The 16,773-nt window shown below is 60.5% G+C and overlaps 1 protein-coding gene across 1 annotated transcript in view; it reads left to right on the top strand.

The window, feature by feature from the left end:
• The window catches only part of UMODL1 (uromodulin like 1), a 70,131-nt gene that overhangs the window by 34,818 nt on the left and 18,540 nt on the right, over window positions 1-16,773 (top strand). The window contains exons 11-18 of the mRNA XM_078452741.2: window positions 851-1,070; window positions 5,737-5,874; window positions 6,390-6,962; window positions 7,483-7,740; window positions 9,380-9,492; window positions 12,149-12,362; window positions 14,235-14,372; window positions 15,451-15,788. Of these exons, the coding sequence (XP_078308867.2) occupies window positions 851-1,070; window positions 5,737-5,874; window positions 6,390-6,962; window positions 7,483-7,740; window positions 9,380-9,492; window positions 12,149-12,362; window positions 14,235-14,372; window positions 15,451-15,788 (1,992 nt within the window). The remainder of the gene's footprint in view (window positions 1-850; window positions 1,071-5,736; window positions 5,875-6,389; window positions 6,963-7,482; window positions 7,741-9,379; window positions 9,493-12,148; window positions 12,363-14,234; window positions 14,373-15,450; window positions 15,789-16,773) is intronic.

The following is a 16,773-nucleotide window of genomic DNA, read 5'->3' as shown; positions in this document are numbered from 1 at the left end:
GGACACACACACAGCGGTCTGCATCTCAGCTGGGCGGCCCCGAGCTTAGGGAAACGGGATCCTGTAAGGGGCCGAAATCCACCTAAACGTTGCTCCAAGGAGAGAGACACAATCTTCACGGGATCAGACATGAACAAGTCTGCCCTTTGCTCTGGAGGGACCGCTGTCTCCTCCTACGCTGTTCATCCTACAGACGTCTTGGAAAGAGACCCTGCAGCTGAAGGGCAGTTAGCAGTTTGTGCTTGCAGGACGTGTAGACGTGGGACGGATGGAAGGAGGGTCCACATTCTCCTGCCTGGAAACCCTCTCGTGCGTGCAGGCACGGTGTGGGGGGGCGCGGGGCAAGGCTGGTGTCTCCCTTGCTCGGCACGCTGGCCTCGGCACCTGGTTGCCTGTGTGTCTCCTGGTGGATGCAGCCAGCGAGGGGGGCAGCTCCAAATGGCCATGGGATCGTCCCTCCGGGGTCCCTCCTGTCAGTCAGTCTGTCCGTCCACTCCCAGGGTCTGTCTGTGTGTCACACACCAGTTTTCGGGCGTGCACACAGAGCGGATGGGGCATCTCATGTTCCAGACGGGGACCCCGATTGCAGTGGTTTTCGCGGACTCGCACAAGGCCGACGGGGCCCGGCCCGGCCCGGCCGTCCCTGGGGAGGCCCAGCTGGGGTGCAGGGCGCTGGGGTGCCTCGGCTTGCCCCAAGGGGCTGGTTTGTGGGCACCGCCTCTTGGTCGTGAAGGGGACGCGTGGATTCTGTTCACCATCCGTCGGTCACCCGGGCCCCGATGAACGGTTTTCTAAGACGCTAACGCAGGCCTCTGCTCTATGTGAGTGCCTGTGGCCTCTTCTCGGCCAGGTTGAAAACTCCTTCCCGCCAGCCGTCTCCGACCTGCACAGGAGAGGGAAGCTGAGGACACAGATGGTCTCTCTCCAGGCTGGAAGCGTGGTGGCGACGCTCAGGCTGACCGTGCAGGACCCCGAGTTCCCAGTGGGGGTCTCCACGCTGGCCCCCATGCTCCCGCCTCTGCTGGCCAGCACCGTGTTCCAGATTGATCCGCGGGGGACGCTCGTGCAAGGTCAGTTCTCCTCCACGCCCGAGCCTGCGGCCGGGGCACCCCAAAGCCCTGGCCCTCTAAAAGGTGGATCGAGTACGTGAAATGTGAATCCTCATTCTGAGTCCCTCCGTGGGATCGGGGAGCCTACCCGCGTCTCACATCTCCTTATTCCGGGTGGGACGGGGACCCCAGAGCCCCTGCAGCTCACTGCCACGGATGGCCAGAACACAGGGTGGGTCTGGGCTGGGGGACCCTCGAGGGCAAGGGCACCGGGGGCTGACTGTGTGTCAGGCCCCAGCACCACTGCGGCCGGGCCACCTGCTAACGTAGGCGTCTATATCTATTTCATTGGCCCAAACGTAATGTAATGTCACTTCATGTTGCCTTGAGGCAGGAAGTCACAGATCAGGACAGGGGAGAGACCTGGAGACAGAGGGGTGGGGTGGGGGAGAGGCAGGGAGGAGAGACAGAGGCAGAAATAGAGGTACAGATGAGAGAGGCGGACTGAGACACAGAGATACAGAAGCAGAGACATAGGCAGAGAGACAGATAGAGACAGAGACATAGAGACAGAGACATGAAGAGAGAGACAGAGAGACAGAAATAGAGACAGAGGGACAGAGATATACAGAGACAGAGACATAGAGACAGAGACATGAAGAGAGACACAGAAGAGGGACAGAGATATACAGAGACAGAGACATAGAGACAGAGACATGAAGAGAGACAGACAGAAATAGAGACATAGACAGAGGGACAGAGATATACAGAGACAGAGACATAGATAGAGACAGAGACATGAAGAGAAGCACAAAGAGACCGAGAGACAGAGACAGACAGAGCTATACAGAGACAGAGACTTAGAGACAGAGACATAAAGAGAGACACAGAGAGACAGAGACACAGAGACAGAGATATACAGAGACAGAGACATAGAGACAGAGACATGAAGAGAGACACAGAGAGACAGAAATAGAGACAGAGGGACAGAGATATACAGAGACAGAGACATAGATAGAGACAGAGACATGAAGAGAGACACAGAGAGACCGAGAGACAGAGACAGAGATATACAGAGACAGAGATTTAGATAGAGACAGAGACATGAAGAGAGACACAGAGAGACAGACAGAAATAGAGACAGAGGGACAGAGATATACAGAGACAGAGACATAGATAGAGACAGAGACATGAAGAGAGACATAGAGAGACTGAGAGACAGAGACAGAGATATACAGAGAGACTTAGATGGAGACAGAGACATGAAGAGAGACACAGAGAGAGAGAGACACAGAGACAGAGATATACAGAGACAGAGACTTAGAGACAGAGACATAAAGAGAGACACAGAGAGACAGAGACACAGAGACAGAGATATACAGAGACAGAGACTTAGATGGAGACAGAGACATGAAGAGAGACACAGAGAGACAGAGACACAGAGACAGAGACATACAGAGACAGAGACTTAGATGGAGACAGAGACATGAAGAGAGACACAGAGAGACAGAGACACAGAGACAGACAGAGACAGAGAGGCGGAGAGAGCCAGCCGACATGTAAGGAAGGTCTGGCCGTTTGAGCCCAGGGACGAGGCTCCCTGCAGGGAGAGCGGCTCTAGGCTCAATGTCCGGGAGCCTGTCAGGGGCTCCGTCCGCGGAACGGGCGTCCGAGAGCCAGCTCTGTCCTCTGCTCTGAGCTCGGTGGCATTCTGGCTTGCTGTTCCAACCGCCCTCCCACCCAAGGATGCAGGGAAGGCCGTGGGACTGTCACATCTGAAGTCACACCTGGGAAGCATCCGCCTGTTCAGCCTGGGGTGGGCTCGTCACGCCCCCCTCAGGGACAGAGACGGCAGGTGTCCTCTGCACCCGGCGGGCCTCACCTGGGCTCCGGGGGCTCAGTGCAGGGAGGCACAGGGTGCCCTGCGGGTGGGTCCTCAGGGTGCACCCTGGGGACCCGTCTGAGACCAGAGCGGAGCCGTCTGCAGGCGGCCCAGCCAGCCCTCGTGGGCTACTTGCCAGCTCTGTCCCTGTGCACCAGGCGTCAGGCTCTGCCAGCTCTCTGCCAGTGTGCTGAACGGTGGCCCCCAAAGACAGGTCCCCCGAGAACTTCAGACCTTGTCTGGGAGGAGGGTCTTTGCAGATCAAGTAAGGCTCTGCCATCATCCCGGATCGGGGAGGCCCTAAATCAGAAGACACAGAAGAAGAGAGAACCAGAGACACAGGGGGAAGGCCACGCGGAGGCAGAGGCTAGAGCCAAGGAGCCCGCGGAGCCGCAGGAGCTGGAAGAACCAGGGAGGACCCTCCCCCAGAGCCCCGAGGGGCTGAGGCCCTGCCCCCCTTGATTCTGGACTTCGGCCTGGCCTCTCGCAGTGACAGGGAATGAACTTTGTGGCCTCCGGCCAGCTGGAGCACCTCACAGAAGTGTTGTAGAGGAGGAAGAGGCACCCCCACTGCTAACATTCTAGGGTTCTCAGCAGGTCGTGTTATGTGTCCCGCCCTGCAGCCTTCCTGCCCGACAGCGGCTGTTTGCTTAACCCTGGACCCTGAGCGGTGGCTGTGGGGGGTCCCCCTTCCGCCCAGCCACGAGGAGGCCTCTGCTGTTTATCTGGGGGGGGGGGCTCCCGGCCCCGTGGAGGCTCCTCCGACCCAGTGACTGCTGGCTTCTGTCAGGAGAGCCTGCAGGCAGCCCCCACTCCTAGAGGCGGCCCCGCGGCCGGGGGACCGGGAAGGGTATTCACTCTCACTGCACAGGACACCAGCAAGCTGGCCCCAGCACAGCGAGCTCCCGTCCCCTCTGCTCACACAGAGACGCTTTTCTCGGTGCCCTCGGAGCGTTCCTGCGCAACTCGGGGGCTCTTGCCCGCCATGAGTCAACGCGTCCCAATGACGCGGTGAGGGGAGGTGGGGGAGGGGCTGGCAGGGTCAGGGCGCAGCCCCCGCAGGAGAGATGGGACCCGGCGGGACCTGGCAGCCTGTTCTCGGGTCTCTCCGACCCACTGCTGGGGGGCCAGCTCAAGCGGGAGTCCCAGCTCGGCACAGGGGCTGTCCCCTCCTCTGGGGACACCCTCTGCCCAGCTGCAAGGCCGGCCCCCGCCCCCCCCCCCCCGCCTCCTGCTCAGCCGGCTGGTCCGGAAGGTGCAGACACCACCGGCAGCTCTCCCTGTGGACCTGCCTCCTCCCTCTGAACTGCACAGCTGCCCGGCCTGGGGCTTTGCTACGGGACCAAATGAAGCTGCCCCGGCCTTGCTCTGGGCTCGCTTATGAGCTGCGCGCTGGGGAGGCCAGGTGACTCACCACGACTGAAAAGAGCCACCGGGTGCTCAGTGGTTGGAACCCGGGTCTCAACCGGGACCTCTGCTCTCCGCCAGGCCCCACCGCCTGGCCAGCCTAAGCTCCACCCCAGGCCTCCAGCTCCCCGTGAAACTCCGGGAGCTGCCTGCAGGCTGGGGCCGGGGGGGGGGGGGGTCGGGCGAGCTCCAGGAAGACCCGCGGGCCCGGCCACCGGGGCCCTGTCTGCCGAGGAGCCCCGGCCAGGGTGGAGGGGTAGCTGTTGCATCAGCTGACGAGCCCGCGGGTCTAGCCCGGATCGGGTGCTTCCGCTTTCGGCTCTAGAGAATCCCATGCAGAAGGACCTCGTGACCGGCCTTGACACGCACGCGCCTTACCGCCCGGGTCACCCCTGGCAGGTACCCCGGCACCTTCCTCCTCAAGAGACAACTCTGCTCAGGGCCACCTGCTCCCCTGGGGCCGGGAGGGACAGGCAGTGATCTGAGGGCTGGGTTCTGGGGTGTGGGAAACCTGTGCCCCTCCTTCCCCCGACCCCCCCCCCTCACCCCCAGCCTGGAATACAGCTTGAGATGTTTATTGCTTGAGGTTTACCATGAGTATCACATACGGTGCTTTATCCTCAGTCACATGTCAAATGCATGAGACCAGCAGGTGTTTCCTTAGAGCAAGAATGAGTGGGGGTAGCAGGCCTGGGGGTGGGGGAAGGACGACCGGAAGAGGAGGTCGGAGAGGACGGGGAGGGAAGGGAATGTGGTCCCCACGAACCTTGTTTCACAGTCTGGCCGATGCTGGTCCTGGAAAGTGCCGGACTGTGTTGGGCGTGGTGGGCGGGCAAGCACTGGGGGACCCCGGGGGGGGGGGTACTGACACACTTACCTAGCACTCTTCCTTGCTCAGCTCAGAAACTGAGGTGACATGGTGTCTTTGGGATTCTTAGAGTGGTTTCCCAGACTGGGGAGGAGCGTGCCAAGGCCGTGTCACCGAAAGTTCAGGTCGCGCTTAGCCGGACTCCTCCTGGCTCGCTCGGTTCTCTTTGTTAAAGTACTAAAACATGAGACGATGTTGGCGCATCAGAGAGAAGGGAAGGCGCCCTGCTTTTTGGGGTCTGGCGACAAAGAATGCACGAGAGAGGAATATAGCCACACCGGTGGGTGCCAACTCAGCCCCGCCAGCCGTGAAGGTCGGAGCAAGCAGATGCTGAGCCTGCGGTCTTGGTTCGGGGACAGGCTTCTGGGGAGGGATCTGTGGACCGCCTGCCTCTGGGGCCGCTGGATGCCCAGGGCACTTCCCCTCCCCCGGTTGGCTGCAGACGTGGTTGAGCAGATCCCTGTTCTGTTTCCTAAGTGCCCGAGGGCCACTTCTCACGAGCTCTGTCCTGTTCCTCTCCCGCCCGGCAGATTGGGACGAGTGTGCAGACAGCCGGGGGCACGACTGCTCACCCGCTGCCCAGTGCATCAACGTCGAGGGCTCCTACACCTGTCGGTGCCGGACGGCCAGGGACGCCAACCCTTCCCGCGCGGGCCGGGCCTGTGAGGGTGCGCCCCACCCCCTCCCCCAGCATTTCTGGGCCACACCCTCGCCCCCGGGGACCTGATATCCCACGTCCTTTCTAACGTCCGCTGGCCTCTGTCCCGCATTCTTTCCTTAGTCATGTCCCGTCCAGCAGGCTGATGTCAGTGACCAGCACCAAGCCCCACCCTGAGCACAGATCCAGAGAAATTGCCCCCTTTTCCCAAAGGCCCCCTGGGTGCGGGAACCAAGCCCTGCACTTAGGCCCTGGCTGTGCAGCCACCAGGTGGAGCCCCTCTCCTGGTGTCTCAGAGCCTCATTTATCAGATGGAGAGGCCCTGCCTCACCCTCTGAAAGCACGCGGGAGGCCGTGGACACGCGCCCCCCTAAATACTCATAGTGCCATAATCCCCAACGAGACTGCCTGTGTCCCCACTTGGGGCCCGCCTGGGAGGCTCTCGCTTGTGGGTGGCATCTGGTGGGTTTTGTTTAGGTGTTTTAGGACCAGGTGTCTCCTCTCAGAGTGGATGTGTCTCAGCAGGTGACGTGGTGAGCCCCACGGGAGGGGTGCTGTCTACAGCAACAGGTGTTACGGCCCCAGCTCTCAGCACAGAGACAGCAGCCCTTGGCCCAGAGACGTCTGCCTTGTGGCCCAGCCCTGGGCACCCGGGGGGCACCCCTGCAGCAAATCAGGCCCAGACCCCGGGGCCCCCACCCAGGAGAGGGGGCAGCGGCCCAGTCGGGAAGGACAAGAACAGCACGAGGCAAGGCCTGGAGGAGGGAGCACCCAGCAGGCCCCCAGGCCTGGTGACAGGCCGGTGGCCAGCCAGCACGGCTCCTGGGACAACCCACAGCTCCCCTTCTGGGCCCACGAATGGCTCGCTGAGCACCGCTGGGTGGTTATCAAGAGACTCGAGCACGGAGCGGCCCCTCTGGCCCAGTCCTACCGAGGGCCCCACAGGCCACATCGTCTGGCACGCCAGCCTCCCCACTGGGGACACAGCACCAGCAGCTCTGGACCCCACAAGGCCACAGAACTTGGTCCCCCGACCCTCCGGCTCCCCGGACCTTCCCTCGGCCCCCACCCCTGAGTCTCCGAAGCTTCCGGCCTGTGGTGAGTGCCTGGGATGGTATGTCCTGGGGACACGTGGCCTGAGGCCTGAACACACTGGGAAAGAGTTGAGCTCCAGTTGGCAAAGCCTCATGCAGACGTTGAGTCAAAGTCCTGTGAGAAATACCCAGGTAGATTGCTCGTGGTAGGCGGGGCTGGGCCAAGTGGGGTACCGTGCAGCCCGGTCCCCGGTGGCAGCTTCTGGGCTTGTTAGGACAGCAACCTTTCTCCAGAGTTCTCTCCTCCCTGTTCCCAAGCCTTCCTGTCTCGCCCAAGGCTGGAGCAGGAAGTCGAGCCCTGGGGCCGGGGGTGGGGACCCTGTACCACGTGCTCTGCCTGCAGGAGGGGACTTGGTAGGACTTCCCTGGGCTGGCATTTCCGCCCCCCCCAACCCCCCCAGGAGGCCCTCTTGTGTCCCCAGGCCGTGTGCTTGATTTTAGCGTTTGGTGAGGCTCCTCCTGTCCTGTCTCCTTGGAACATCGGATTGATTTTAATCTTCTCCGTGTTTCCATCCACTTCCCAGTTCCCGTCCCCATCGAGAGGGTCACGGTGTCCAACGTGACCGGCACCAGCTTTCACGTGGCGTGGGCGGCAGATCTCACCCCGCACCCCACCTTCCAGCTCACCCTGACCTCCCCGCGGAGCCCCGCGGTGCACCTGGAGGCCCGAGACGCAAGCCTGACGCTGTCGGGCCTGGAGCCTGGCGTCCTGCACCTGGTGGAGATCGCGGCCAAAGCTTGCGGGAACGGAAGCGCCAGGGCCCGCCTGAAAGTCAGGACAGGTGGGTGATGGGTTTCAGAAACGCTTGTCCCCACTTGTTCTTAAAGGGAGGGGAAAAGTACGAGAATGGCTTTTAGTGGGTTGGGGTCCGACAGAGCTGGATGCGTTGGGGAGCGGCTGGGTCTCTGCCCTCTTATCAGCCTGGCTCAGCTCGCACGGCGCTGGCGGTCAAAAGTCAGCGGGGAGGCAGGTGGCGTCCTCGCGGGTCCGCCGCAGGAAAATGCACGCGGCGCTTCTGGACTGAGCGTTGTGCACTCGCTCTGATGTCCCCGCTCTCAGAGGGCCTGCACTCAGCTTCCGGGGAGGACAGGTGGACGGTGGGACGTCAGACCGTCGGACAGCTCGTCTGTCGGCCCTGGTGCTCGTGACAGTTACGTGTTCAGATAAATCTTGTGTTTCCTCCTTCCTACTGGATGTTTTCCCGAAAGTCTAACTTGCCCGAACAGCCGAGGGCCGGCCTGACATTGCAGATGGGTCCCCAGATCTTGGGCAGCTGTCCAAGAGCAGACGGCCGTGTTCCCCGAGGTGGGGTGCACAGCCCTTGGGGGTGTCAGAGCTTCTGTCTGCATACTTTGAAGTACCGATTAACCAAGGACCAGGGGGTGAGAGGGGAGACGGTGTGCGGGGATGCCCTCAGGCAGGCTCGTGGCGAGCTGGAGAAGGGGTGGTCGGTGCCTCTGAGAGCCAGTGCGGGGCTTTCCGCGTCAACATGGCCTCTGCAGGTCTCACCTGCTGGCAGGAGAGGCCACCTGTGGGCGTGTGACCCATGCTGGGGGTGGGTCCACATCCCTTCTCACCCGTATGCTCATCCGTCCCGCTTCCCGGGCTTTTCCACCAGGCTGCATTCTCCAGCTGTCGTGTCTGGACCGGTGGCCCTCAGGCACAGCGACGGGAGTGATCCCCAGGGCGTGGTTTTGGGGGTCATCCAGCAGTATGTCCTGGGATGGCTTTGGGGTTTGTGGGGGCAGAGGAACCTTGGCCTTTCCCTCCACTGCCCGGAAGGCTAGGCACGGAGCAAGAACCCCACAGACATCTGGTGGAGGACTGACGAGGTGGCTGCTGGTCCAGGCAATATTCTTGGACCACATTCTCGTCCCACAGCCTCCGGAGGCCCCGCGTGGAGGGAACAGACTCACATGGAACAGACCAGCGCAAAAGCAGGGGCTGCCCTTAACGTGCGGAGAAACAGTGCTCTAGGGGAGGAAGGAGAGGGTCAGGACCTCTGGCCCTCTGTCCTGAGTTGTGGGCGCTGAGCAGAGGCGGGGCGAGGCCACCCTCTGTCCTGGCTTCTCCGGGATGCCCAGTTGTGCACCTGTGGCCCCGGAATGAATAGGGACTTCTTGCACTCTCAAAGTAGTGCCTACCGTTGAGTGACCTGGACACCTGTGCACAGAGAGAGAGGAGAGTGGCAGGGGCTGGCCTGGTTCTGCAGCCTCCGGAAGCTTCTCTGTCTGTGCCCAGGCTGTGTGCCGGCACCCTCTGGGGTGGGCTGGGCTGTGTCTGTGCACGCAGGGCACTGATATTCTTTCCGCCGACATGACAGTGCCATTATCAGGACGTGTCACCTAATACATCACCTAACGCGTTTACCGTTACCTACTGCGTTACCGCTCCAGACGTGTTTATTCTCTGTCCTGCAGCGGCCCAGAAGCTCAGAGGGAAAGTCAGAATAGCCAACGTCAGGTACGAGGAGCCCTTCCGGAACGCAAGCAGCAGGGAGTATCAGGACTTCCTAGAGCTGTTCTTCAGGGTGGTAAGTTGGCGAAGCCAGTCTCTGTTTCCTTTTGGGATGTGCGGGAGGGAGGGGGGCAGAATCTCAGTCCCAGTCGAGCAGGACTTGTGCTTGTAGGGGCCTGGGACCCTCATTTCTGAAGGAAGCTGGGCGTCTGGCTCCAGCGTGGTGCCTGGCGTCCCGGGGTCTATCATTAGATGCTGAGTAGCTGCCTCTGCTGCCTCCTTGCTTCAGAAAGAGAGAGACAGAGAGAGAGAGAGAGAAAGCAAGCACACGAGCATAGGGAAGGGGCAGAGAGAGAGAATCCCAAGCGGGGCGCGATCCCGCGACCCCTGGATCATGACCCTAGCCGAAATCAAGAGTCGGACACCAAGTGAGCCACTCAGGCGCCCCACAAAGAAAATTTTAAAAAATTGAGATCTATTTCACAGATCCTAAAATGCACACTTTAAAAGTGCTTACCGTGGGAGCAAGTGACCTACAGTGTAGGGTGTAGATTTGGAAGTGATATTCCCTCGGGGCGCCTGGGTGGCTCAGTCGGTTAAGTGTCTGACTTCGGCTCACGTCGTGATCTCATGGTCTGTGGGTTCGAGCCCCGCGTCGGGCTCTGTGCTGCCAGCTCGGAGCATGGAGCCCGCTTCGGATTCTGTGTCTCCCTCTCTCTCTCTGCTCCTCCCCTGCTCGTGCTCTGTCTCTCAAAAATAAATAAATGTTAAAAATTAAAAAAAAAAAAAGTGCCTAGTGCAATGGTTTGGATTTTATTTGTGAAATTGTACCACCGTCACCGCTGTCTAATTCCGGAACGTTTCCATCACCCCCAAAAGACGCCCCTCTCCCATTCTCGGTGACTCTCCACACCCCCCGCCCCTGCAACCACTAATGTGCTCTCCGTCCCTGTGGGTTTGCCTGCCGTGGGCATCTCACGTGCGCGGAATCATGCGATATGTGACCTTTTGTGCCTGGCTCATCTCCCTGAGCGCGTCTTCAGGGTTCGGCAGTGGCTCACCGCTCTTTATGGCCGGATAACGCTCCAGCGAGCGCAGAGGCCACGTTTCGGTCTCTGATGCACACTGGGTTGGGTTCACTCTCTGGCTGAAATGACTCCTGCTCTGCTACTATGTTTCCTGATCTTTCTGAGGCTTCCCCTGTCGTCCCACTGACATCCCTAGAGACGGCGTATCGTTACAATTCAGTCTGGGTGGCCGTCTCCGTGTTCTCTCTGCTGGCGCTTAGATGCCCCTTTGAGGAGAAGAGAACACGCTTGTCATGGTCTCACCGTCTTGCTTACACTTCGTCCCTTTCAGCTTTTCCTGACTCTGGGGTTTAAGCGGAGCGGCGCCACCTCCAGGCCGAGCGTGCTAACGTGCTAGCCCCCTGGCTCGCTAACTGATTCTGCTCTCCCCTCATGGCATCGCTGGCCTGGAAAATGGGTCTCCCGCCTCCGGGAAGTGTCCCACTGGGACTCCTTGGGACCTGGGGTTCTGCCTTATTTATCCTGGGGTCCCCAGCTCTCGGCCCAGTGCATGGACTCGAGAGTTGTTGATGGCTCCATTCACCCTCTTCTGTAGGTTCTGTGATTGTGACACACGACACTAAGCCCCAGCCCCGACCACCAGTCCTCAGGTGGTCCCTTGAGGCAGCCCCTTTTCCACTCACGTGTCTGGAGTAACCTTTCCTCTTCAAACCATTCCTCGCCTATTTCTGGGGGCCGTTGTTGGTTTGTCTAGAATTTCAGGATAGCCAGTAATGGTGCGGCTTATCACGTACGTAGGACTTTTGGACCAACTTTGGGAGGTTGTGGGTTAACACGACGCCTCGTTCCTTGTCACTTCTTAGCAAGGGGGCCCGGAGCTTTGCTTTGAGACCGGTCGGAAATGCAACCCAAAGTGACTTTAAGCCAAGCTTGTGACTGATCCCTCTCTGGACATCCCAGACAGAAAGAGAGAGAAAGAGAGGGAGAGACAGAGAGAGAGTCAGTCATTCCAGTGGTTATGATGGTGCCCAAGTGACAGCAGGGTGACAGCACGTTTGTTCACGTTGGCTGTCCCCCGCTGGGAAGTGAACCCACGAGCCTGTGCCTTGGGCCACCACACCCGGCAGGCTCTGGATGAGGTCAAACCCTGGAAGTGCACTTTTCCAGAAGGCTGGCGTTCTACGGACTGTCTACAGCCATCATGAGGCGGTGTGCATCTCTGGGTGTTTGGACTGTGAGGGGCTAGGACAGAACGCCACAGCCTGAGGCATCGTGGCAGCATCAGCAGTAAAAGGATTGTTCTAGAAAACACAGTGAGAGAGATACCCCCCCCACCCCCGCCCTCCCACAACCACTTGTCCGGCCTGCTCCTTCCATGGCTCTGAGCTGAGGAGAGCAGGTTCTAAATGCCGTCGTGAGCCCCCCATGAGTGACGTGCCCCCCGGGGTGGGGCTTGTGCGTCTCGTCCACACTGGCCAGCAGACGTGCTCTGGGGGAGCGGGGCACTTCTTGGGGCTCAGGACCCACAGGCACTGGTGCTGGACCTGGGACACAGCTCGCTTCACCAGACCGGGCCCAGAACTGACCTTTGGCTTGGACCAGTCTGCTGCCAGCCAGAATCCCAGGAGGTGCCCCCCCCACCCCAGGGACAGGCACCTGCTTCCTCCCGGCGGGTGGCCCTTTACCTGTGCAGTTTCTCTAAAGGTGCGGGATTCCTTGCCGGCCGCCATGCTTCGGCACGTGGACGCCGGTGGGGTCCAGATGGAGGTGACCCGCGTCGCCAACGGCAGCGTCGTGGTGGAGTTTAACCTGCTGATCATCGCAGACGTGGATGTCCGCGAGGTGTCTGCCGCGTTCCTCGTCGCCCTCCGGAACGCCTCTCTGCTGGAGGTGGTCGGCGAGGACACCTTCATACAAGGTAGGCGGAGGCCGGGCCCCCCGGTCACTCACCGTGTTCCGGAAGCGAGGTGGGGAGAGCCCAGCACGTGGGTCTCTTCGGGGTCCCCCTGCAGGAGATGCCCAGTGTGGAACACACAGGCCCCTCGTCTGTCTTATGGCTACTGTGCTATTTCTGGAGGTTTAAGGGCTCAAAACATCCTCGGGTGAAGCCGTGCGTGCAGCTGTCCAGAGACGCTGCTCCCTTCCTGGGCTGCGTCCCCCCCTGGGCCTCCTGGGCCACCCACATCACTGGGCCGGGGGCAGACGCGTCCCTCTCTGCAGCCACACTTCCTCCCAAGAACAGTTTCCAAGGAGATCCTGGTAAAAATAAATACAAAGGAAAGCAGGGAGAAAAGGCAATTTAGATTCTCTTCTCTAAATCGTATTAGTGGGCTTGAGCTGTCGTAACCAAACGCGGCGATGGAGAACCTTAAACACAGAAGTGTATGTTCTCACAGTTCTGGAGGCTGGATGTCCGGGGTAGATTTCCAGGGCGAGGGGGGCTCTCCCTGACATGGGGACAGCCACCTTCTGCCTCCGCCCTCCCGTGGCCTTTCCCTTACACCTGCAGAGGGGGTGCCTGGCGCCTCTTCTTACAGAAACATCAGTCCCATTGGATTGGCCTCCGTAATGGCCTCACTTGGCCTCAGTTACCTCCTAAACACCCCACCTGCAAATACGGTCACATTAGGGGTTGGGGCTCCCGTGTACGCATTTCGGGGACGCAATTCCGTTCGTGGCGCACAGCGTACTTGAAAATAAACAACAAAAACTTACATTTACAAAAACAACCAGAGATAATATGAATATTTTTCTGGTTTTGGGAATAAGAAGGGTTTTCTAAGTTTCAAAACAGAAGGCAAACCAAGCCCCCCAGGGGGAAAGGCCGACAGGGGCGACTCCATAAAAATGTGAATGTTTTAGGGGCGCCTGGGTGGCTCAGTTGGCTAAGCGTCCGACTTCGGCTCAGGTCACGATCTCGCGGTCCGTGAGTTCGAGCCCCGCGTCGGGCCCTGCACGGACAGCTCGGAGCCTGGAGCCTGCTTCGGATTCTCTCTCTCCCTCTCTCTCCGCCCCTCTCCTGCCTGCTCGCGCGCTCTCGAAATAAATAAGTAAACTTAAAAAAAGAAAAGGAAAAGATTGGAAGTGGTCGACAGCCCCGTAACAGGGGAGATATTAAGTGTCTTATGGCACACCCAGGCCATGGACTTTGATGCGGTTATTAAAAGCGAGGCATGTTGAGACAGAAAACATTCCTGAAATAAGGGTTGGGGAAGGAAGCGGGACTCCCACGTAGATGTAAAGCACGGCCCGAGCTGCGTCGCAGTCTGTGTTTTAAAGGGCCCAGGGACATAGGTCACCGTGAGAACTCTGTTGTATGTGGGAGGTGGCCTTAGGTGCGGATTGTACCCATTTTCTGCAGTAAACCCGTGTCGCTGTGAACAAACTGAGTGACAGAGCCTAGAGACCGGAGCGAGCCAGTGGGCTGAGTGCCTTCCCCGGGGATGGCTCGCTGTGGGCGCGCCTGGGCCCGAGACGAGGGGCCGGGGGCCTGTGGTCTTGTCTCTGCGGCCCCTCTCGGCCCTGGGACCAGGACCCCTCCTTCTGGAGCAGCCCCAGCAGACGTCCTGACACCAGCTCGTGTCCCCATCCTGGCTGAGAAGTGGGTGCCACCCTGTCCCCCGAGCCCCCCAGAACCGTCCACCTACGGTGTCATTCAGTGATTTTCAGCTCTGCTGGCCGAGACGCACGTCCCCCCACAAGGCGTGCGTAACAGCGGGCACAGAAGTGCCCCTCCCCCGCGGCCCTCGAGCCCCGTGACAGTGTCTGTCTTGCTTCTGATGTCGCGCAGATTACGACGAATGTGACAGCCAGGAGCACGACTGTGAGCCGGGCACGTCCTGCCACAACACCCTGGGCTCCTACACCTGCAGCTGCACGGGAGGAGCCCCCCGCTTCCCTGTGGAATTTTCGGGAAGATCCTGTGACGGTGAGAGTCTCAAAATCCCTTCTCCTGAGATACCGTCGGGTAATCTGTTCTTTGAAGGACTTTCGTCGGCAAAGCGTTTCTTTTCCAAACGAGGTCGGCAGGTTTTTCCGTCCTGGACGAGTTTTCTAATGTGTGCGTCTGTGTGCACACGCGTGTATGTGCACACGTATGTGTCCCTTCACATTCTCCATGCGTCTCCAGCCTCGCATCTCCCAGGTGCCCGTGATGGGAAAATACGTTCATTACAGTGAGGCCCGCCACGTTCTCTCGGGTTCTAAACGACGACCACACAGAGCACGCAGCCCGTGTGATAAGCAGCACGGGAGAAGTGCCTCTCCTGGGGCCCTCCTCCCACCCGCTACTTTTCCCGTTAAATGGGGCCTCAGGAGATTCAGCGCTGACGCTGAGGTGACCCCTGCCAGCCAGGGATCCATGGTCAAGTGGTGCAAGACAGACGTTTATGCGAGTAAACACTTGTCACCGGAGACAGGATGTGCTCTGCTGGAGGTAGAAGCAGGGGGCTCACGGGGACTGAGTTCCTGTGGCCCCACGAGTGCGGTCAGGGAGGGCTTCCCGGAAGAGGTGTCTTAGAGCCAGTCTGAAAGGACAGCAGCACTGCACCGGGCAGCGAGGGCTGCAGTGGGGCGGGGTTAGGGTTAGGGTTAGCTGCGGGGCGCGCCCCTGCGGGGAGGTGGTGGGAGAGGGCGGGACGCCGGCTGCCAAGAGGCGGGTGAGGCCGGTCGAGAAGGCATGAACGCCACGAGCCGGGGTTTGGGCTGCATGTTGGAGATCAGGGACCTCGGTGAGGGGGCAGAGCAGTGGGTGAGCCCCACCTCGGGATAAGAGAAGGCAGGTGCCAGGGTGGCGGGCCCGGGAGGGAGCCCCCGGACAACCCTGAATATCTTTACAAACATCCAACACGCAACAGGGGCCTGTGTGGGGCTGCGGCCGGGACGCGTGGTCCACGTGTCCGCTGCTGTCCCCGTCTGTCCCTCCGTGCGGGCCTCACGGGCCAGGGGTCGGGTGGCTGTCCCTGAACACAGAGCCACCCTTGGTTCCACCTCCTTGTGCCTTGCAGGTGACTCTCCCGGAAGCACAACCCAGGCTCCCGGCCCCCCTCTGGCCGCTGGCCCCGAGCAGGCCCCCACCCCGGCGGGAACCGCGGCTGCCATGGCACCAGGTGCCGGCCCGGGTCCCCGGGGCCTGCCCTCGCGACTGAACCTGACCGAGGCGGTCAGGGTGCTCTGCGACATTGAGAAGGTGGCCATCGCCGTCCAGAGGCGCTTCCTGCAGCAGGAGTCCATCCCCGAGTCCTCCCTGTACCTGGGACACCCATCCTGTAACGTGAGCGACCACAACAGCACGCACGTGCTCCTGGTGGCCGGGTGGAGCGAGTGCGGGACCGTCGTGCAAAGTGTAAGGGCTGGGCGGCCAGGGTGGGGCGGGGGGCTGGGTGTGGGGGCCGGGACAGAGAGCGTTCGCACCATATGGGGGAGGGACCAGGGAAGGCTGTGCACCCCAAGGTCTCTGACTCTAAGCGGGGGGACCCAACAAAGGGGGACAGGGCAAGTCTTCACCAGGGACCAGACTGTGCCCTGGAATCAGGAGGGAGTTTTGGGCTCTCGCCCTGTGAGATTCTGGTGCAAAGGGCCTGGGGTGGGCTTCAGGGTTTGAAGGATGCTCCCAGTGATGCTGGAGCATAGCAGATAGAGAGCCGGTGGGAGACAGAAAAGGCAGGAAAGCTGCGTGTGTTAACGTGAGTGTCCAGGTGTGCCAGTGTGTGAGAACACGTGTGTGTGTGTAGGCGTGTGTGATTGTGAATGTGTGTATGTGCGTGTGTGCGTGAGTGTGCGCGTGAGTGTGCACACCGGGCAGGTGGCCCGGTGTGATCAGAACGATCCGGCCAGAGGGACTGTGGTCCTACCGGGATTCGTCTTTACCGCAGTCTTTTACGGCCGCGGGGTCGTCCCTCTACCGGCACAAAGAGGCTCCCGGTCAGGGGGTGGGGCCGCCCAGCTGGAGGCCACTCTGGGCCCATGTGAGCCTCTCTGGTCTGCTGCACCCCCCCCAGTTTAACCGATGGGACTGGGAGGTTCGGCAAGGTCAATGGGGGGGCGTCAAGGTCAAGGTTGCCCTGCCTCCGGGGACCAGCCCTACATCATCCGTGACTCTGCCTTTCCAGGGGCCTTCAGGGGTACAAGGAAGGCAGAGGCCCTCAGATGCTTCTGGCTGGAGCCTGGGCCTTGCTCCCCAGTGGGGACACCTGGGCCCCGGGCACTTGTAGGAGCTGAGCTTGTTCATGGTGCCGAGGGCCACAGGCCCGGGGAGGCGATACCAGCAGGCAATATCCTGCTGGGCAGGAGGCACAGATGTGGAGAGTGGGTCCGGGGGCTGTCCCCGG

Source organism: Panthera onca, chromosome C2 (genome assembly GCF_046562875.1).
Source record: "Panthera onca isolate mPanOnc1 chromosome C2, mPanOnc1 haplotype 2, whole genome shotgun sequence".
NCBI lineage: Eukaryota > Metazoa > Chordata > Mammalia > Carnivora > Felidae > Panthera > Panthera onca.
This window is presented reverse-complemented; position numbering and strand designations above follow the sequence as displayed.